Source organism: Zea mays, chromosome 3, assembly GCF_902167145.1.
Source record: "Zea mays cultivar B73 chromosome 3, Zm-B73-REFERENCE-NAM-5.0, whole genome shotgun sequence".
Classification (NCBI taxonomy): domain Eukaryota; kingdom Viridiplantae; phylum Streptophyta; class Magnoliopsida; order Poales; family Poaceae; genus Zea; species Zea mays.
In genome coordinates, this window is record NC_050098.1 from 36,496,751 (window position 1) to 36,519,188 (window position 22,438).

Below are 22,438 nucleotides of genomic sequence, written 5' to 3' on the forward strand. Positions count from 1 at the left end.
GGGTGCCGGGTGCCAGCCTGGCGCCACTCACCGCACTAGGTCAAAGCCGTCACCACCGGTTTATTTTAAAATTTCAATCCAAATTTTAAAAATTTAAATATATAAATATATATAATATGAGAAAATGAGTAATCTAATACACAACGTATTTAAATTTAGTCTCATTTAACCCATTAAAAAAATAGAAAACGTTTAGACCCATTATTAAGCGCTCGTTAGGGTTTTAATATAAAAACAAAAAAACCTCTCCCCTTCCTCTCACCTTGCCCGGTAGGATACAGGATGATGACTTTATATCCGGCTGTATTCGTCCCGTTTTCACCCATATCCTAGGGAAGGTCCATAGAAGCGCGGAGGTCAACCCCACTGCGAAACTAGGTGACGACCAACCAAAACCTATGGTGGAACCAACCACCCTCCTTCGGATTAATTGTAGCAGATTACAAGACACGATATGGCATGGGACATAATAGGCCACAATGGGGCCCTCCACCCTGTCTGCACACCACAAGCCGACTGACATGATTGCGCATACATAATCTCACACCTCGGTCAGTCATCGGGTCGATCTGAGACGCTACCCATTGATAATCACTCATCATCGGGCCGAACCATAAGAGACAAATCAACCTTATGTTCGCAGAGAACTTGGGAAGAAGACAAATCGCAAGAAAGTAAAAGACAAGTGAGACATATGATTTTTATCCCATGGTTCAACAAATCCTACATCCACGTTGTGGTGTACTCTTTTGGACAAGGGTTGCACTCAGCCCCTTTCAAGTGATCATGTACATCAAACTTGAGTGCCACAATACTTCCTTATAACAAGTGTGTTCCGGTTTGCAAGGAATCTCCACAAACTGGAGTCTCTTACAGCCTTACAAAATAGTAAAGTGGAGAGAAAAAAAGTACGCATACAAGAGCAAATCACAGCAACACACGCAAGAAGGAACATCACGATTGCACAAAGACACAAGAACAGCTCAGTATTGTCACTTAAATCTCACTAAATCATTAGACCAACTCCAGCAACACTCCCCATCCCACTCCGCATCCGCATTTTGCACGGTCTGAGGCACTATTGCGCTCTCCAGCAGGCTCCGCATCCGTCTCCGCAAAATAGACGCCGTGTCCCTGCACTCCCCATTTCCACGCTTTCTCTCTCCTCTCCGCAGCTCTCTGCGTGCGCGCGCGGCTGCTCGCGGGCCCCAGGTGTCATAGACTGCATGCGGAGTGGGATGGGGAGTGTTGCTGGAAACGGAGACGGAGAGGAGAGAGAATGTGTTGGCCACGCGTTTTAGGGATACGGAGAGGGAGTCTGCTGGAGTTGGTCTTAGAACGCTATACTGCAAAGTGTCGAAGTGTTGTTGTGCTCTTAGAGTACTTAGGTACTGGTTTGAGGCGCCTAGGGGGGCTCTATTTATAGCCCCATGACGCTAAGGAGTCGTTGCCTCCTTGTAAAAATGTAGATTTAGGTCGTTTGCGGCGCACCGGATTAGGTCCATGTGCCCCCAATCTAGATCTAATTGTGTGCCTTCTTCATCTGGCGGGCACCAGATCGGTCCATTGTGCCACCAGACCGAGCCTATCTGTTGACTCGCCTGCACGCGGAGATGTCAACTGTTGGAGGCGATCTGGCAGAACAACGGGTCGTGAACAGTAAAGGTCCAGAGATTCTTAATAAAAAAATAACAAGCAGTATGACTAGGACGCACTGATCTTATTCGGTGCACCACCAGACCAGTCCGTTGCGGTCCAAACGATACCAGATAAGGCTCTTTTAGCCTATCTCCTCCAAACTTTTTTAGATTTCTTTGAGGGTTTTCCTATAACTTAGACAAACATAATTAGCATGTAATTCAATTGACTAAATGTTAGTTTGAGAAACCTATTTTATTAAGTGATATTCATTTTCCTAAGGAAAAATAACTCATTTTTCTTTAGAAAAATAGGAATCCCTTGGAAAAATGGAGTTCTCAAACTAGTCCCAAGTGTAGGGAACTTACCTCTTCTCCATAGTTTCGCCAGGGTTTTTCAATATGGCCAATACCAAATCCAAAATACACTTTTCTTGCATAAATGAGTTAGAAGCCAAACCAAAGTGCTAGAAACATAAAATAGGGTATGTGCAATTTATTCAAAAATTTAAACCTCTTGTTTATATTGTTTTACCTAAAGTTGCACTTTTAACCTCCATATTTGCTCATTTGGACTTAGTTCCTTCAATTTGCCTTTACTTGAACATGCGATTATACTCACATCAAAGTAGTTAGTTCAATGTGGTGTGTTGAACACTTAATCACCAAAACAGGTAGAAAAAGTTGTATGGCACATTTCCCTCCAATCTCCCTTTTTGGTGATTAATACCAACACACGTAAAGCATGCCCATTGATGTGTTTGTGGAAGATGGTGAGAGATGATGATGAGCAAACCAAGATTAGTAAGCAAACAGACTATTATGAGAGGTCAGAAAGCGGGTGCTTCTCAAAGCCATTAGCAATGAGATAGAGATAAAAAAAATCCTAGTAAGTCTGCACAATTCTATTGTTTCCTTCCCTAACAACTTTATTTGGTAATGCAACAAATAACTAATATGAAATTGTGCATTATATTGCAGTTCTTTGGTGGAATTCATATGTCAGCCTAGCATATGAGCTCCAAAGTTTAGCAAAAAAGAATTGTTAGCCTCCGTTGTGCTGCATCTGGATGTGAGCGTAATTGGACAGTGGTTTCTCATGTAAGTACTTTGGACTTTGTAGCTAATATTCCTTGCATAACAATATGATGTACTGATTTTGCGTTGTATTTTTGTAGATGCATACCAAAACGAGAAATCGATTGAGCATAAAAGGCTAAATAATTTGGTATATGTTAGCTATAATAAGATGGAAATCATATTTTAAAATATTAGAGAGCTTAGTTCCAAAGGAAAGAAAGCTTGCTTGAAGAATTTAAATGGGAAGGTGAATGGGTTGATGAAAACTGTGAGCCACTTCATGAAGGTGTTGTTGATGACTGGAATTGGCTCATGTGGATGAGGTTGTTGATGCTACTCAAGGGCTATTGGGTCGCAACTTTGCCTAGGGCTGCTGTTGCTCGTGCTACAGCCTGTCAAACAAACCTATGTTAGGCAAAGGAAGCGTCCAAGGAACACACCAGGGCAGTATATGGCTGAAGAAAAATGATAGTGATGAGAGAGATCAGGCACAACACCACCTAGAAGAATCTGATTCAGCAACAATGGAAGAGGATGATTCTTATGGACCACCACAAGATAGAAATGAAGAAGACTTCCATTTAAATGATGACCTACTATTTAGATCCTGCTTGTGTCGCTGTATTGCTAGGCCTAGCAGCTGCAAGCTGCTGTTTTCTACTTTACGTTTGCATTGTTGGACTTGAGAACATGGTTTAGATGGTGTAGTGCAGTGCTGTACTGCTACTGTTGCTAGCAGACTGCTGCACTGTTGAATATTGCTTGGTTATGTATGCTGTTCAGCTGTTGTGTTTTCCTAATGGCTAATGCTAATAGATGATAGTGACTTTAGAGTTTACACCTATTTTTGTACTTATTACTTCAATTCTTTGTTATTTCAGCAGCAAATCAGCAAGAACATGGAGTTTTGGAGAAGGAATGGGGAGTTACGAACAACAAACATATAGTAAGTCACCATCTTGATGCTTGATGTTGCTATATTGTATTGTAATTATATATACTACATTTTATTATTTATTATTATATAATATATAAGTATATATATCCAGAAACATATGGACGACAAAATGGTCTACCAGCTCAACTAGGGTCGATTAGTCAATCTGGTCGACAACTAATCGCGACTGGTCGGTAGCTATAGGACTAGGTTAGACTTGAAAACATTGCTCTTGCCAATCTTTCCACCTAAACAATCACTAGCGGAAATTATGCTTTGTAGTTGAGAATATTTGTACGCAGAGATGTTCAAACAGGTTTCCGATAAACATTAAGAATGGTGTAAACTGACAAGATTAAAGCCACATGACATTTAGTCTTAACGTTTGCATACCTAACTTATGATCATGCTGGATTTTGATTATACAATGCACATATTGAATTTAGCAGCATACCTGCACTTTCTGAACATTCTCCGGAACTGAATTTAACCATTAAAGTCCTCCGACAGCTAGGGCTAACCTCAATTCCTCCGATTCCTGATAGAGCAAAGGGCGCTCTACAACAGCTAGGGTTTGATCCTGGCAGGGACAATTGCCTCAATAAACCCATCATGCACTTTGAACATTCTCCGGAACTGAATTTAACCATTAAAGTCCCAGTTGAGAGGATCCCTCGGGGATGCAGACCCAAAACACCACTGTGTTAGCTCAAAATACTTGAGTGCATTGTATGTTCACTTAAGAATATGAAGTACCACCCTGGCATCTTGATGGTTGGAGCCAAGTGCCAGTCTGATAACCAGTTCACAAGTTATGCCTAACCTCATCCTGATAAAGAAAAGAATGAGCAAGCACGATACTAACTAGAAAGCAACGTGTGGTTAGCAACACAATTTTGCCCTTATCACATCTCAACAAAACCCCAAATACACATAGTTACCATTTTACCAATACTTACAGTCCAAATGAACAATCATGCGAGGAACAAGAATATTGGTCCTTAGAAACAGCTGGAATTCAAGTGGCGTACGACGTGACAACCTACAATGACATAAAGTACAACTCAGCAAACATTATGAATAAATGATAATAGCAACCTCAAGAATTCAGGTGAAAATGGTAAAAGCAACAACCTAGAGTAAATACACCCTAAGCATTCCTTTTACCTTGGCACCATGGACCAAAATAGAAATGCATCTCTTGAGAGCCAAGAAAACATTTGGCAAAGCAAAGTTTATAATTTTTCTAAATCAGTGAGCCAAAGCATGAAAAACAATTTAGGGGGAGTAACATAGGCCCTCAGTTCACTAAAAAATGTAGCCAGATCATAAGCTACTCCCAGTGTGGTGTAGATGTTGAGATCCAATACAAACTAAGATTTGCTACTTTAGCTCAAGGAGCCATGCAAATCAAGATGAGAGCAGAACTCATTGCATTATCTGGTATGAGCCATCGTTCAAGAGTTCCAATGAAAATATCACCACTTGGCATAGCAATTCAAAGCAGTAGAATAGCAATAACCTAACTACCTAAGGATGGTACATTAGGCACAGCAGACACAAGGGAAGCAAGAAAAGTATTTCAATCTTCCCCGACAACTTTAAATAAAGGTAACCAGCCAACATAAACTACAACTATTGTGTCCCCTCTGTATCTCGGTTCTTCTTTTTCTTCTCCTTTTTCTTCTCACTTCTCTCAGCATGTGTGCCATCATCTCCATTCTGAGCACTCTCTGGATCAGCATCACTTCCTTCCTTGCTCTTCTTCTTCTTCTTCTTTTCACTCCCCTTCTCATCAGCTGCATCAACCTCCTCCTTGACCTCCACAGCTTTAGCTGATCTTGATTCCCCCTTGCCTTTCTTTTTCTTCTTCTCACTCTTCTCCCCTTCCACTGCTTCAGCAGCTTCCTCAACCTTGATCTTCTTCGCAGGAATAGAAGCATCGGCATCATTGTCCTCATCATCCTTCCGCCTCTTCTTTTTATTCTCCTTGACTTCTTCAGTCACAGCTGTGTCCTGCTCCACCTTCACCTTCTCTGGCTCAGGAGCAGCTGCAATGCTGGCAATTGAGACATCACCACCAGTGGGAAGCACCACATTCCGAAGCCATTCAGCTGGCGTTTTCTCATTTGGCTTCCCATGCTTGTCAAGGAGACCCTCAGCAACCAGTTTTTTCTTCTTGAGTGCCACCGGGCCAAGCCCCCACTTCCTCGGGTATGTATCTCTGTCCATCACCACCCTCTTGATCTTTGCAACTGCACCATGATCACAGGTCGCCATCACAGCAGTAGTCATCTCAGCAATACCAATAGCAATAGCCTCCCCTTTCGTCGTCATGAGAACCACCTCCTCCCCAGTCTCAATATCATTCTCAAATCGGAGCAACCCAGGAATCATAAGCTTAGCACCATAGCAGATAGCATTTACAGCAGAGTCCTTCACAACAAGCCTCTTGTAGCTAGTGAGCAGTACCTCTAGTGGCATCACGACACGCCTCAAGTATGACTCATCCTTGTAGTTGTCGAGCGACCACATCGCGTCCATCACATCGTGCATGGTGACCATGTTGTCCTGCTCCCCGAGGATCCCCGACCTGACACGGCGCAGTTCCTGCATATGCGCACCAACACCAAGGAGCAGCCCAAGGTGCACACAGAGAGTCCGGACGTAGGTACCTGCCTCGCAGGAGATCCAGAACACGGCAAGGTGACGCTCGGGATCGTGCTCCAGGAGCTTGCTCTCGTAGATTGTTCGCACCCTGAGCTGGCGCTTGACTGCAGAGATAAGCGGTGGGCGCTGGAACACGGCGCCAGTGAGCGCCTCTAGCGCTCGGGCCACTCGCGCGGTGTCCGGCACGGCGGCGTGGAAGCGGGCGACGCAGACGTACTCCTTGCCGGCGCCCTGCTGCGACTTGACGAGGCGCGTGGCGCGGTCGATGCAGACGATGAGATTGCCTGTGACCTTGGGGTCGAGCGTGCCGCTGTGACCGGTCTTCTCGGCGCGGAGGATGCGCTTGATCCAGGCGACCACCTCGTGGGAGGACGGGTTCGACGGCTTGTCGAGGTTGATGACGCCGTAACGGAGATGCTCGGCGAGGGGGCGCTTGAGCGGCGAGTGGCCGGAGGGTAGCGGGGTGTAGTGGCCGGTGCGGACGTTGAGGCGGTCGTAGTTCTTGAGGAGGAGCGGCCAGGTGGAGGTGTCGAGGGAAGGTACAAGGGACTGCGGCTTGATGAGGTAGCCATCAGTTTTCTCCTCGGCCTCAGCAAGCGACGGCGGGTCAGCGGCAACGGTGTCGTTCTTCGATTTATGCTTCTTCTTCTTCGATTTGGCTTGCTCAGAGGCAGGCGACGCGACAGCCGGCGGCGGGGACGACATGACGGCGGGCCGAGGGGGTCGGTAGTTTCTAGGGTTTTCGCGACGGAGGAGAAGTGGAGCGGCGGAGGGGGGAGTGGGAGTGGCGGAGTGAGCGCGTGGCGGCAACGGAGAAAGTGAGTTTTAACGGAAGGGCTTAGGGTTTAGTGGTAGGTAAATGGGCCGATCATGAATTCCGCTATGGGCTTTATAGTTGTGAGGCGGAGTAGCTCAAGATGGTATGTTGTGAGGCGGAGAGGTCAAGATCAAGATGTTGGAAGTGTTGCTGCTCCATCTCATAGCTACCGTGGGACGAGGTGTATAAGGGTGGCAGGACGGCGGTTGGGAACGCAGGCGAGCGAGGATGGCGGGCGCGATAAGGTTAGCGCATGCGTCAAATGTGGGCTTGCGAGGGTCGAAGGCGCGATAAGGCTGTTGGGTGAGCGCAAAATGCGTAGACAGCGGGTGGGCGAGGATGGCAGTCGCGGCATGCTCGGACGCGGTTGGAGCAGACGCAGCAAAATGGAGCAAAGCGTGGAATTCGGGAGGCCACGATTGGAGCGCCCGCGGGCGAGGATGGTGGCCGTGGTTACGGGTGGGTTCATGGCGAGCGAAGGGGTTGCGAGATTTTCAAGGCGCTCGGGTTGGTTGCAAGCTCCACGGCAATGGAGGTGTGGCGGAGGCGGCGTGGGGAGGGAGGTCGCGAGGATGCGATGGGCGGAGCGGCAAAGTGGGGAGGGTGGTCGCGGGGAGATTCGGACAAGCGGAGGCGTGGAGGAGGCGACGTGGGGAGGGAGGGCGCGGTGAGGCGGCATGGGGAGGGAGGTTGGGGACAAAGATGGTGTGGGCCCGAAGGGAGGCGGGAGAGAGAAGTGTGTAGGATAGCGGGTTGATTCGTAGATTTTCAGGGAGTATTTGTAAAAGTAATCCATATTATTGGCAGCTTTGGTTATATCAACAATTATTCAAATTACTGCTTTTGTTTATCTAAACATTCTAGTAATCTAAAATGATGAATTCATTCGTAGCAAATACATGTTAGCAATATGAAATATTTTGTGGTTCACAATAGACCAGAAGATAACCTCAACCAAAATGCCAAGTGTTTCTATTTTCTAACCAGCAGGAGCTTTGTACATCACAAAAAATATTGCATAAATGTATTTCTATCAAGATGATAAGGAGTATCACTAAGTCTCTACAACAAATAGCATCATGTGTTAAATTCACCACTTACTGTAATTTTTTTGTTGAATAAGTAATTGAGAATAGTATCAAGTCATAGACAATTGTAGTAAAAAATTGATGCTCCTTCCAAAAACTGAAGCAAGAAAAAATAGAGGGGACAAACAAAAATATCTGGATAGCAATAAACAAAAAATATCTATGCACAAGTAGCTTGACCAGATCGATTATAGCCACAATTAGCAAGGTGCTAGAACCAATTTCATGTCAAAATAGAAAGTGCCACAATCACGTTTAGGTTAGTTGGAAACTCACCAGACGGTATGCTGTGAGGCGGGGGGCTCAATGAGAGCACCTAGAGGGGGGGGTGAATAGGTGATCCTGTGAAACTTCAAAACTTAAGCCACAAAAACTTGTTAAGTGTTAGCACAATTATGGCCAAGTGGCTAGAGAGGAGTCAAAACACAATAACCACAAGAAATCAATCACAGAGATGACACGGTGGTTATCCCGTGGTTCGGCCAAGTACAAAACTTGCCTACTTCCACGTTGTGGCGTCCCAACGGACGAGAGTTGCACTCAACTCCTCTCAAGTGATCCAATGATCAACTTGAATACCACGGTGTTCTTGCTTTTCTTTTCTCAATCCCGCTTGCGAGGAATCTCCACAATTTGGAGCCTCTCGCCCTTACAAAAGATGTTCACAGAGAATCACGGAGCAAGGGAGGGAATGAGTAACGCACACAAGACTTCAAAATATCAGAGCAACACACACACAAGCAGCAATAAGAGCTCGCAACACAACTCAAAGAGTACACAACTCCACAAGAGCTCTATATGCTATCACAATGAATCGAATGCGCTAGATCAATGTCTTGGTGCTTAGAGAGGTTGTAGGAATGCTTAGTATACTCCCCCATGCGCCTAGGGGTCCCTTTTATAGCCCCAAGGCAGCTAGGAGCCGTTGAGAACAAATCCAGAAGGCTATCCTTGCCTTCTGTCGTCGGGCGCACCGGACAGTCCGGTGCACACCGGACACTGTCCGGTGCCCGATTTCTTTCCTTAACAGGCGCAGCCGACCGTTGCCGACCGTTGCAGATCTGGCGCACCGGACAGTCCGGTGCACACCGGACAGTCCGGTGCTTCCTTCCGACCGTTGGCTCGGCCACGTGTCGCGCGCCGATCGCGCGGCCGACCGTTGGCCCGGCCGACCGTTGGCTCACCGGACAGTCCGGTGCACACCGGACAGTCCGGTGAATTTTAGCCGAAGTCGCTGGAGAAAAACCCGAGAGCAGCCTCTTCGGCCGAGGCAGCCTGGCGCACCGGACACTGTCCGGTGCACCACCGGACAGTCCGGTGCCCCAGACCGAAACAGCCCCTTGGCTGTACACAGCCAAGTCTTCTCTTCTCTTCTTCTTTCTGTTTCTAACACTTAGACAAGAATATTAGTACACAAAACCAATGTACTAAGGCTTAGAAACATACCTTAACTTGTGATTTGCACTTTGTTCATCCATGGGCATATTTTCACATTTAAGCACTTGTGTTTGCACTCAATCACCAAAATACTTAGAAATGGCCCAAAGGCACATTTCCCTTTCAATCTCCCCCTTTTTGGTGATTTATGCCAACACAACATAAAGCAAGTGGAACAAGTGCAAAACTACTTCAAATAAAAACTAACTTTGAGTTTTATTCAATTTTGGCATATATGGATCATCCTTCGCCACCACTTGGTTTGTTTTTGCAAATCAACCTCAAATCTCTATCTCTAAGTCAAACACACATGTTGAAGCATAAAGAGAGTCATTCCAAAAGAGATTGATCAAAGATTTCAAAAACTCCCCCTAAATCCCATAATCAATACTTCTCCCCACAAGAAGCCAACTTTTCACAAAAGAGACAATAAAAGAGTTTTGACAAAACAAAAGCTCTACTCTACTATTTTCAAATCTCTCAAGTGGTAGCTGATCCATTTATCGCTTTGGCCTTTATTTTCTCCCCCTTTGGCATCAAGCACCAAAACGGGATCAATCTTGGCCTTCTAACCCCATTGCCTCACCAAAGTCTTCAATTAAGATCAAATGGCAATAAGATTTCATGAGATGAACTTGGAATTAGTTACCCTCTCATCGGAGTGCAGTGGAAGTCTTTCATGGTCCAAGTCCACCTTTTCCCTTTCAATCCTCCTTCGAGACTAAATTATCAAACTCAAGCACAAGGTTAGTCTCAAAGGGTCAAGTTGTAACACATCTCCCCCTAAACATGTGCACCACTTTGCAACGGACTTGTGAGGTCCAGGGAGTGTTTGTACAACTTGAGCACCATAATAAGCAACAAAATGCAAAAAGGAACATGATCAAAAGCATAAGTACATGTATGCTATAATTCAATCCAGGTTCCGCGAATCTATGACATTTAGCTCACTACGCAGCCTGCAAAAGGTCTTCTCATCTAGAGGCTTGGTAAAGATATCGGCTAGCTGGTTCTCGGTGCTAACATGAAACACTTCGATATCTCCCTTTTGCTGGTGGTCTCTCAAAAAGTGATGCTGGATGTCTATGTGCTTTGTGCGGCTGTGCTCAACAGGATTCTCCGCCATGCGGATAGCACTCTCATTGTCACATAGGAGTGGGACTTTGCTCAGATTGTAGCCAAAGTCCCGGAGGGTTTGCCTCATCCAAAGTAGTTGCGCGCAACACTGTCCTGCGGCAACGTACTCGGCCTCAGCGGTGGATAGGGCAACGGATGTTTGTTTCTTAGAGTTCCATGACACCAGGGACCTTCCTAAGAATTGGCACGTCCCCGATGTACTCTTCCTATCGACCTTACATCCAGCATAGTCGGAGTCTGAGTATCCAACTAAGTCAAAGGTAGACCCCTTTGGATACCAGAGCCCGAAGCAAGGCGTAGCAACCAAATATCTAAGAATTCGCTTCACCGCCACTAAGTGACACTCCTTAGGATCGGATTGAAATCTAGCACACATGCATACGCTAAGCATAATATCCGGTCTACTAGCACATAAGTAAAGCAAAGAACCTATCATTGACCGGTATGCTTTTTGATCAACGGACTTACCTCCTTTGTTGAGGTCGGTGTGTCCGTCGGTCCCCATCGGAGTCTTGGCGGGCTTGGCGTTCTTCATCCCAAACCGCTTTAGCAGATCTTGCGTGTACTTCGTTTGGGAGATGAAGGTGCCGTCCTTGAGTTGCTTCACTTGGAACCCAAGGAAGTAGTTCAACTCGCCCATCATCGACATCTCGAATTTCTGCGTCATTACCCTGCTAAACTCTTCACAAGACTTTTGGTTAGTAGAACCAAATATTATGTCATCGACATAAATTTGGCACACAAACAAATCACCATCACATGTCTTTGTAAAAAGAGTTGGATCGGCATTCCCAACCTTGAAAGCATTAGCAATTAGAAAGTCTCTAAGGCATTCATACCATGCTCTTGGGGCTTGCTTAAGTCCATAGAGCGCCTTAGAGAGCTTACACACATGGTCGGGGTACCGTTCATCCTCGAAGCCAGGGGGTTGCTCCACGTACACTTCCTCCTTGATTGGCCCGTTGAGGAAAGCGCTCTTCACATCCATTTGATACAACCTGAAAGAATGGTGAGCGGCATATGCTAGCAAGATACGAATGGACTCTAGCCTAGCCACAGGAGCGAAAGTCTCCTCAAAGTCCAAACCTGCGACTTGGGCATAACCTTTTGCCACAAGTCGAGCCTTGTTCCTCGTCACCACCCCGTGCTCGTCCTGTTTGTTGCGGAACACCCACTTGGTTCCCACAACATTTTGCTTCGGACGAGGCACCAGTGTCCAAACTTCATTGCGCTTGAAGTTGTTGAGCTCCTCCTGCATGGCCAATACCCAATCCGGATCTAGCAAGGCCTCCTCTACCCTGAAAGGCTCAATAGAAGAGACAAAGGAGTAATGCTTACAAAAATTAACTAATCGAGATCGAGTAGTTACTCCCTTGCTAATGTCACCCAGAATTTGATCGACGGGATGATCCCTTTGAATCATCGCTCGAACTTGGGTTGGAGGTGCCGGTTGCGCTTCTTCCTCCATCACTTGATCATCTTGTGCTCCCCCTTGATCAAGCGCCTCCACTTGAGGTACTTGTTCGTCATCTTTGGTTGGGGGATGCACCATAGTTGAGGAAGAAGGTTGATCTCGTTCATCTTGTTCCTGTGGCCGTACTTCTCCAATCGCCATGGTCCGTATAGCGGCCGTCGGAACATCTTCTTCATCTACATCATCACAATCAACAACTTGCTCTCTTGGAGAGCCATTAGTCTCATCAAATACAACATCGCTAGAGACTTCAACCAAACCCGATGATTTGTTGAAGACTCTATACGCCTTTGTATTTGAGTCATAACCTAACAAAAACCCTTCTACAGCTTTGGGAGCAAACTTAGAATTTCTACCCTTCTTCACTAGAATGTAGCATTTACTCCCAAATACACGAAAGTACGATACATTGGGTTTGTTACCGGTTAGTAGCTCATACGACGTCTTCTTGAGGAGGCGATGAAGGTAGACCCTGTTGATGGCGTGGCAAGCAATGTTAACGGCTTCCGTCCAAAAGCACTCGGGGGTCTTGAACTCTCCTAGCATCGTCCTTGCCATGTCGATGAGCGTCCTGTTCTTTCTCTCTACCACACCATTTTGCTGTGGTGTGTAGGGAGCGGAGAACTCGTGCTTGATCCCTTCTTCTTCAAGGAACTCCTCCACTTGAAGGTTCTTGAACTCGGACCCGTTGTCGCTCCTTATCTTTTTCACTTTGAGCTCAAACTCATTTTGAGCCCTCCTGAGGAAGCGCTTGAGGGTCCCTTGGGTTTCAGACTTATCCTGCAAAAAGAACACCCAAGTGAAGCGGGAAAAGTCATCAACAATAACTAGACCATACTTACTTCCCCCTATGCTTAGATAGGCGACGGGTCCGAAGAGGTCCATATGCAGCAGCTCCAGGGGTCTTGAAGTGGTCATCACATTCTTGCTGTGATGCGCTCCTCCCACCTGTTTCCCTGCTTGACAAGCTGCACAAGGTCTATCTTTTTCGAAATGAACATTGGTTAGACCTATCACATGTTCTCCCTTTAGAAGCTTGTGAAGGTTCTTCATCCCCACATGTGCTAAGCGGCGATGCCACAGCCAGCCCATGCAAGTCTTAGCCATTAAGCATGCATCTAGACCGGCCTCTTCTTTTGCAAAATCGACTAAATAAAGTTTGCCGTCTAATACACCCTTAAAAGCTAGTGAACCATCACTTCTTCTAAAGACAGACACATCTATATTTGTAAACAGACAGTTATATCCCATATTGCACAATTGACTAACAGATAGTAAATTATATCCTAGTGACTCTACTAAAAACACATTAGAGATAGAGTGCTCATTAGAAATTGCAATTTTACCTAACCCTTTTACCTTGCCTTGATTCCAGTGTTTTCTTAGACGGAAAACGGTAGACGGACGGTGAGGAGCTGTCTAAGGTTTAGACGTGTTTAGACGTGTTTAGACGGAATTAAACGGCCTAAACGGTATGTTACTGTAGCATAGTTTCAGCAGGATAAAAAAGATTTTTTCCTAACCTTTTTTGAAGCAAACATGAAGCTTTTGTTGTCCTTGTCCCAATTTGAGATATGTACCTGAAAAAGAAGCGAGATTTGTTAGTATGTGCCCATGTGATATGTATAAGGGTCCACTTGATAGTTGATACACTGAACAAGAACAACTTTCAGCACAAATGGTAGGTTGATAGACACAATAGAGAACAAACACTTTCACAAAGCACAAATAGAAATAGTTCTCACAAATGCCAAACAAAGCATAAAAGCAATAGTCCATAAGTTCATTTTCAACATAGACAAATAGATAAGATAATTAGATAGTGCTAATGGGCGAGCAGAGGAGAGGAGATTGAGAGGAGAGGAGAAGGAGGAGCCCTGGGCGAGCAGAGGAGAGGAGGGAGGAGCCCTACCTGGGCGGCTGGGTGAGCAGAGGAGAGGATGGAGGAGGCAGCGCCGGCGGCTGGGCGCGCAGAGGAGAGGAAGCAGCGCCGGCGGCTGGGCGCGCAGAGGAGAGGAAGCAGCGCCGGCGGCTGGGCGCGCAGAGGAGAGGAAGTCCCTGGCGGCCGTGCGTCGTGCAGATGGATAAGGGTGCAGAGGCAAAAAAAAAACACGAGGGAACCCTAGCTTTGGCGCGAAAAAGGCCCGCCAGAGGCCTGGTTTCAGTTTCCCCGCGTAAAATAACACCATACTCTAAACGGGCCTTAAAACGGCCTGAACGCCGTCCAAACCCGTCTACAAGCCGTCCCGTTCAGCCCGTTCAGGCCGTTTAGACGCCGAGTTGACCGTTTAGACGGTTGACCCGTTTAGGAAACCGCCCAGGCCCTAAACTGGACGGTGGGGTGCCGTTCACCGTTTAGACCGGTCTAAACGGCCGTTTAATACCGTTTAGGATAACACTGTTTGATTCCCATCACCGAATATGATTGAATCTTGGGAATCCTTATTCTTGACGTAGGAGGTGAACATCTTCTTCTCCCCCGTCATATGGTTTGTGCATCCGCTATCAATAATCCAGCTTGAACCCCCGGATGCATAAACCTGCAAGGCAAATTTAGGCTTGGGACTTAGGTACCCAACTCTTGTTGGGTCCTACAAGGTTAGTCACAATTTCCTTAGGGACCCAAATGCAAGTTTTATCACCTTTGCATTTTGCCCCTAACTTCCTGGCAATTACTTTTCTATCCTTTCTACAAATTGCAAACGAAGTATTCAAAGCACAATAAATTGTAGAAGGTTCATTCACTACTTTCCTAGGAGCATGAATAACATTCTTTCTAGACACATGATGAATAGCATTTCTCCTAGACATATTTTTACCATGCATATAGGAAGAACTAGAAGCAATCATGGCATGAGAGTCAAAATCATCAAAAGCATTATAACTCCTATAAGCATTTCTAGTTTGTCTTCTATCATAATACATAAAAGCATGATTCTTTTGCACATTACTAGCCATAGGGGCCTTCCCTTTCTCCTTGGCGGGAATGGGAGCCTTATGGCTTGTTAAGTTCTTAGCTTCTCTCTTGAAGCCAAGTCCATCCTTAATTGAGGGGTGTCTACCAATTGTGTAGGCATCCCTTGCAAATTTTAGCTTATCGAAATCATTCTTGCTAGTCTTAAGTTGAGCATTAAGACTAGCCAGTTCATCATTAAGCTTGGAAATTGAAACTAGGTGTTCACTACAAGCATCAATGTCAAAATCATTACACCTAGTACAAATTTCAACATGTTCTACACAAGAATTGGATTTATTTGCTACTTCTAATTTAGCATTTAAATCATTGTTGACACCTTTCAAAGTAGAAATGGTTTCATGACAAGTAGATAGTTCAAAAGAAAGCATTTCATTTCTTTTAACTTCTAAAGCATAGGATTTTTGTGCCTCAACAAATTTATCATGCTCTTCATACAACAAATCCTCTTGCTTTTCTAAAAGTATATTCTTTTCATTCAAGGCATCAATTAATTCATTAATTTTGTCTATCTTAGATCTATCTAAGCCCTTGAACAAACATGAATAATCTACTTCATCCTCATCACTAGATTCGTCCTCACTTGAAGAAGCATAGGTAGAGTTGTGAGTACATACCTTCTTCTCCCTTGCCATAAGGCATGTGTGACGCTCGTTGGGGAAGAGGGTTGATTTGTTGAAGGCGGTGGCGGCGAGTCCTTCATTGTCGGAGTCGGACGAGGAGCAATCCGAGTCCCACTCCTTGCCTAGATGCGCCTCGCCCTTTGCCTTCTTGTAATGCTTCTTCTTTTCCCTCTTGTTTCCCTTTTCCTGGTCACTATCATTATCGGGACAGTTAGCAATAAAATGACCAAGCTTACCGCATTTGAAGCATGATCGCTTCCCCTTGGTCTTAGTCTTGCTTGGCTGTCCATTGCGACCCTTTAGCACCGTCTTGAATCTCTTGATAATGAGGGCCATTTCTTCTTCATTAAGACCGGCCGCCTCAATTTGCGCCACCTTGCTGGGTAGCGCCTCCTTGTTCCCTGTGGCTTTGAGAGCAAAAGGTTGCGGCTCGTTGATCGGTCCATTCAAGGCGTCGTCCACATACCTTGCCTCCTTGATCATCATTCGCCCGCTGACGAATTTTCCTAGGACTTCTTCGGGCGACATTTTGGTGTACCTGGGATTCTCACGAATATTATTCACCAAATGAGGATCAAGAACGGTAAAGGACCTTAGCATTAGTCGGACGACGTCGTGGTCCGTCCATCGCGTGCTTCCGTAGCTCCTTATTTTGTTGATAAGGGTCTTGAGCCGGTTGTATGTCTGAGTTGGCTCCTCGCCCCTTATCATCGCGAACCGTCCAAGCTCGCCCTCCACCAACTCCATTTTGGTGAGCAAGGTAGCGTCATTTCCCTCATGAGAGATCTTGAGGGTATCCCAGATTTGCTTGGCGTTATCCAAGCCACTCACTTTATTATATTCATCCCTGCACAATGAGGCTAGAAGAACAGTAGTAGCTTGTGCATTCTTATGGATTTGCTCATTAATGAATATAGGACTATCCGAACTATTAAAGTGCATTCCACTATCTACAATCTCCCATATGCTAGGATGGAGAGAGAATAGGTGACTACGCATTTTGTGGCTCCAAAATCCGTAGTCCTCTCCATCAAAGTGTGGGGGCTTGCCGAGTGGAATGGAAAGCAAATGTGAATTTGAACTTTGCGGAATACGAGAGTAGTCAAAAGAAAAGTTAGAATTAACCGGTTTCCTTTGTTTGTCGTGGTCGTCGTCCTTTTGGGAAGAAGAGGACTCATCGCTATCGTAGTAGACGATCTCCTTGATGCGTCTTGTCTTCTTCTTCTTCCCATCTCTTCGCTTGTAGCCCGAGCCCGAGTCATTGGACTTGTCATCCCTTGGCTCGTTGACGAAGGACTCCTTCTCCTTGTCGTTGATCACAATTCCCTTCCCTTTAGGATCCATCTCTTCGGGCGGTTAGTCCCTTTCTTGAAGAGAACGACTCCGATACCAATTGAGAGCACCTAGAGGGGGGGTGAATAGGTGATCCTGTGAAACTTCAAAACTTAAGCCACAAAAACTTGTTAAGTGTTAGCACAATTATGGCCAAGTGGCTAGAGAGGAGTCAAAACACAATAACCACAAGAAATCAATCACAGAGATGACACGGTGGTTATCCCGTGGTTCGGCCAAGTACAAAACTTGCCTACTTCCACGTTGTGGCGTCCCAACGGACGAGAGTTGCACTCAACTCCTCTCAAGTGATCCAATGATCAACTTGAATACCACGGTGTTCTTGCTTTTCTTTTCTCAATCCCGCTTGCGAGGAATCTCCACAATTTGGAGCCTCTCGCCCTTACAAAAGATGTTCACAGAGAATCACGGAGCAAGGGAGGGAATGAGTAACGCACACAAGACTTCAAAATATCAGAGCAACACACACACAAGCAGCAATAAGAGCTCGCAACACAACTCAAAGAGTACACAACTCCACAAGAGCTCTATATGCTATCACAATGAATCGAATGCGCTAGATCAATGTCTTGGTGCTTAGAGAGGTTGTAGGAATGCTTAGTATACTCCCCCATGCGCCTAGGGGTCCCTTTTATAGCCCCAAGGCAGCTAGGAGCCGTTGAGAACAAATCCAGAAGGCTATCCTTGCCTTCTGTCGTTGGGCGCACCGGACAGTCCGGTGCACACCGGACACTGTCCGGTGCCCGATTTCTTTCCTTAACAGGCGCAGCCGACCGTTGCCGACCGTTGCAGATCTGGCGCACCGGACAGTCCGGTGCTTCCTTCCGACCGTTGGCTCGGCCACGTGTCGCGCGCCGATCGCGCGGCCGACCGTTGGCCCGGCCGACCGTTGGCTCACCGGACAGTCCGGTGCACACCGGACAGTCCGGTGAATTTTAGCCGAAGTCGCTGGAGAAAAACCCGAGAGCAGCCTCTTCGGCCGAGGCAGCCTGGCGCACCGGACACTGTCCGGTGCACCACCGGACACTGTCCGGTGCACCACCGGACAGTCCGGTGCCCCAGACCGAAACAGCCCCTTGGCTGTACACAGCCAAGTCTTCTCTTCTCTTCTTCTTTCTGTTTCTAACACTTAGACAAGAATATTAGTACACAAAACCAATGTACTAAGGCTTAGAAACATACCTTAACTTGTGATTTGCACTTTGTTCATCCATGGGCATATTTTCACATTTAAGCACTTGTGTTTGCACTCAATCACCAAAATACTTAGAAATGGCCCAAAGGCACATTTCCCTTTCACTCAAGACGGTATGTTGTGAGGCGCAGGGTCTCAAGAACAGGATGTTGGAAGTGCTGCTGCTCTAGCTCGTGGCTATCGTGGGACGAGGTGCATAAGGCTGGCAGGACGGCGGGTGGGAACGCAGGCGAGCAAGGATGGCGGTCGCGATAAGGTTAGCGCATCCGTCGAACGTGGATTGGTGAGGGTGGAAGGCGTTGTAGGAAACATTGACGCCTAAGAAGGGGTGAATTAGGACTTCTAAAAACTATCTCTAAACTAGGCCACAATTAAATCCCTATAGCAAAACCTATGCAAATAAACCATCTAGAATGTGCAAACTAGGTTTTGTCTAAGTGTTGATATCTCTACCACAAAGTCTAAGTTTCAATCCTAAATAATCTAACTAGAAATGCTAGATTGAAACTTAAATAATTAATATAAATGCAGAAGGTAAAGAGTAAGGTAGAGATGCAAACTCTCGTGGATAACGTCGGTATTTTTACCGAGGTGTCTGGAACCACGCAAGGTTCCGACTAATCCTCGTTGGTGCCCATACGCAAAGGGTAGCCCACGCGAGGGCCAAGCACCTCGGTCGAGTAACTCCATAGATAACTGCGGGCCTTCTCCACGCGCAAGTGGTGCTCCGATTTCGGCTCCTCTCGAACGCTCTCCGTCATCTCCACTATCGAGCTTCCAGCCGAAACAACGTGGGCCTCATGCCCTCTAGTACACGCCGGTTGCGGCGACACAAACTTTGTTGTCACGGTCTCGTAAGACTCTCACCCCACTCGGTACAATTACAACGACTCGCGCAAGAGCCGAGGGGTTGTGTGGTTTTCCTAAACTCACTCAACTTACTAGGAACAACGTAGAACAAGCGCATAAGCGGTCTAACTAACCTAAGCACTTCGTAAACCACATACGCTAATCATCGAGTGATTATATTAAGCACTCAGGTGTTTGAGCACTTGGAAATGACTACAATATGTCTTGGTATGTTGCTTGGGCTCCCACACCTTCAAATGGCTGGCTGGTGGGGTATTTATAACCTACCTCACAATTATAGTTGTTGGACAGAAAGCAGACTGCTCTGTTGTCGGGCGCACCGGACAGTCCGGTGCACACCGGATATGTCCAGTGCCCTAGCCACGTCCGCCGACCGTTAGGGTCTGTAGCATTCGACCGTTGCCAGACAGTCCGGTGCACACTGGACAGTACGGTGTTATAGCCCTGAGAGCCCCTGGTTGCGGGCTCTCTGCGCAGACTGCCTGGTGCCTCACTAGACAGTCTGGTGCACATGAGACAGGTACTGTTCACTGTCCGGTGCGGCACTAGAGCGCTAGCTGACTGCCCACTTCATGGATTTTTTCGCTATTTCCTTGGGCTTCTTCTGTTCTTGAGTCTTGGACTTCTACGCATCTTTTAGGTCTTTTTTGACGTGTTGCATCCTTAGTGCCTTAGTCCAATCCTTTTTGCATCATGTGAACCATAAAACACAAACACTAGCAAACACATTAGTGCAAGGTTATTGAAAGGGAAATAGGGTCAAAACCTTTTCCTAAATGATTTTGGTGGTTGAAATGCCCAACGCAAACAATTGGACTAACTAGTTTGCTCTAGATTATATATTATACAGGTGCTAAAGGTTCAACACAAACCAATAAAAAGATCTAAGTTAGGGTTCAAAAGAAAGTAGCAAAATAAACCGAAGAGAACCCTAGTCTGGCGCACCGGACTGTCCGGTGTGCCACTGGACAGTGTCCGGTGCACCAGGGACCGTACAGGCTAAACTCTTCACCTTCGGGTTTCTGGAGAGCCGCTCCGCTATAATTCATCGGACTGTCCGGTGGGTCACCGGACTGTCCGGTGTGCCAGCGGAGCAACGGCTAAGAAGCGCAACGGTCGACTCCAACGGTTGCCTGCAATGTGAACAGTGCGCGGACAGTTCGCGCAGAGTTAGAGCAGCGCCAGAAGGCGCACCGGACAGTGAACAGTGCTTGTACGGTGCGGCACCGGACTGTCCAGTGCCCCAAGTTGTCAGAGCTCCAACGGTCAAAACCGTCAGAACCCTAACGGTTGGGTGACGTGGCTGGCGCACCAGACAGTATCCGGTGGCGCACCGGACTGTCCGGTGCGCCCATCGACAGACAGCCTCCCCAACAGTTGGTTTGGTGGTTGAGGCTATAAATACCCTCCAACCACCACCACTTCAAGCATCCAAGTTTTTCAGACATCTCATTCAATACAAGAGCTAGTGCAATCAATACAAGACACAATTCAATAGAATCAAAGCCTCTCCAAGTCCCAAATCCACTTCAAGCAAATAGTGACTAGAGAGAGAGTTTTGCTCGTGTTCTTTAAGCTCTTGTTCTTGGATCGCTTTCGTCTTCCCCATTCTTGTTCTTCAAACACTTGTAATCAAAGCAAGAGACACCAAGTTGTGGTGGTCCTTGTGAGGGGTCTAAGTGACCCGTTTGATTAAGGAGAAAGCTCACTCGGTCTAGGTGACCGTTTGAGAGAGGGAAAGGGTTGAAAGAGACCCGGTCTTTATGACCACCTCAACGGGGACTAGGTTTGCAAGAACCGAACCTCGGTAAAACAAATCACCGTGTCACTCGCTTTATTTCTTGGTTGATTTGTTTTTGCCCTCTCTTTTGGACTCGATTTTATTTCTAACGCTAACCTTGGCTTGTAGTTGTGCTTAAAGTTTGTAAATTTCAGTTTCCGCCTATTCACCCCCCTCTAGGCGACTTTCAATTGGTATCAGAGCCTGGTACTTCATTAAGAGTCTAACCACTCGAGGTGATGTCGGGAGGATCTGCCATGAGGGAGATGGAAACGGCCACAAGCCACGGGAAGGCTCCATCGAAGGAGTCCGACGCAAAAGGATGGGAGTGAAAGTCGCCTAGAGGGGGGGTGAATAGGCAAATCTGAAATTTATAAACTTTAAGCACAATCTACAAGTCGGGTTAGCGTTAGAAATAAAAGCGAGTCCAAAAGAGAGGGCGGAAACAAATCAACCAAAGAAATAGAGCAGATGACACTGTGATTTGTTTTACCGAGGTTTGGTTCTTGCAAACCTACTCCCCGTTGAGGTGGTCACAAAGACCGGGTCTCTTTCAACCCTTTTCCTCTCTCAAACGGTCACCTAGACCGAGTGAGCTTTTCTCCTCAATCAATTGAGACACTTAGTCCCCACAAGGACCACCACACAATTGGTGTCTCTTGCTTTGATTACAAGTGACTTGAGAACAAGAATGGGGAAGAAGAAAAGTGATCCAAGAACAAGAGCTCAAAGAACACGAGCAAAAACTCTCTCTAGTCACTATTGCTTGGAGTGGAAATGGGACTTGGAGAGGCTTTGATTCTATTGAATTTGTGTCTTGTATTGATTTCACTAGCTCTTGTATTGAATGTGAAGTCTGAAAACTTGGATACCTTGAAGTGTGGTGGTTGGGGGGTATTTATAGCCCCAACCACCAAAATGGCCGTTGGGGAGGCTGTCTGTCGATGGGCGCACCGGACAGTCCGGTGCGCCACCGGACACTGTCCGGTGCGCCAGCCACATCACCCAACCGTTAGGGTTTGACCATTGGAGATCTGACAGGTGGGGCCACCGGACAGTCCGGTGGTGCACTGGACAGGTACTGTTCACTATCCGGTGCGCCTTCTGGCGCCTGCTTTGACTCTGCGCGCACTGTCCGCGCACTGTAGCACTTTTACAGGTTTCCGTTGGAGTCGACCGTTGCGCTGTAGCCGTTGCACTGCTGGCACACTGTCACACCCGGGTTTTAGGGGTCCAAAGCCCGGGCGCGAACATAAACACCAGGTGTGCTGGGACCAAGTCTCACACATATGATGCATAGTGGCACAGGATCGAATGTCACATATTTACTATATAACAGGAGTTCTATACAAAATAATTAAATAAT

General features: G+C 46.6%; 1 protein-coding gene across 1 annotated transcript; it reads right to left on the bottom strand.

Annotated features, from left to right (window-relative positions):
* Positions 1-799: 799 nt before the first annotated feature.
* LOC103649956 (H/ACA ribonucleoprotein complex subunit 4) lies at positions 800-7,185 on the bottom strand. Its single transcript, XM_008675651.3, has one exon. It carries the CDS (start codon positions 7,027-7,029, stop codon positions 5,290-5,292), a length of 1,740 nt encoding a protein of 579 aa, XP_008673873.1. The 5' UTR covers positions 7,030-7,185; the 3' UTR covers positions 800-5,289.
* Positions 7,186-22,438: the final 15,253 nt, after the last annotated feature.

Coding starts and splice junctions, on each gene's coding strand:
- LOC103649956 (XM_008675651.3), bottom strand. CDS start 7,029: ATGTCGTCCCCGCCGCCGGCTGTCGCGTCGCCTGCCTCTGAGCAAGCC.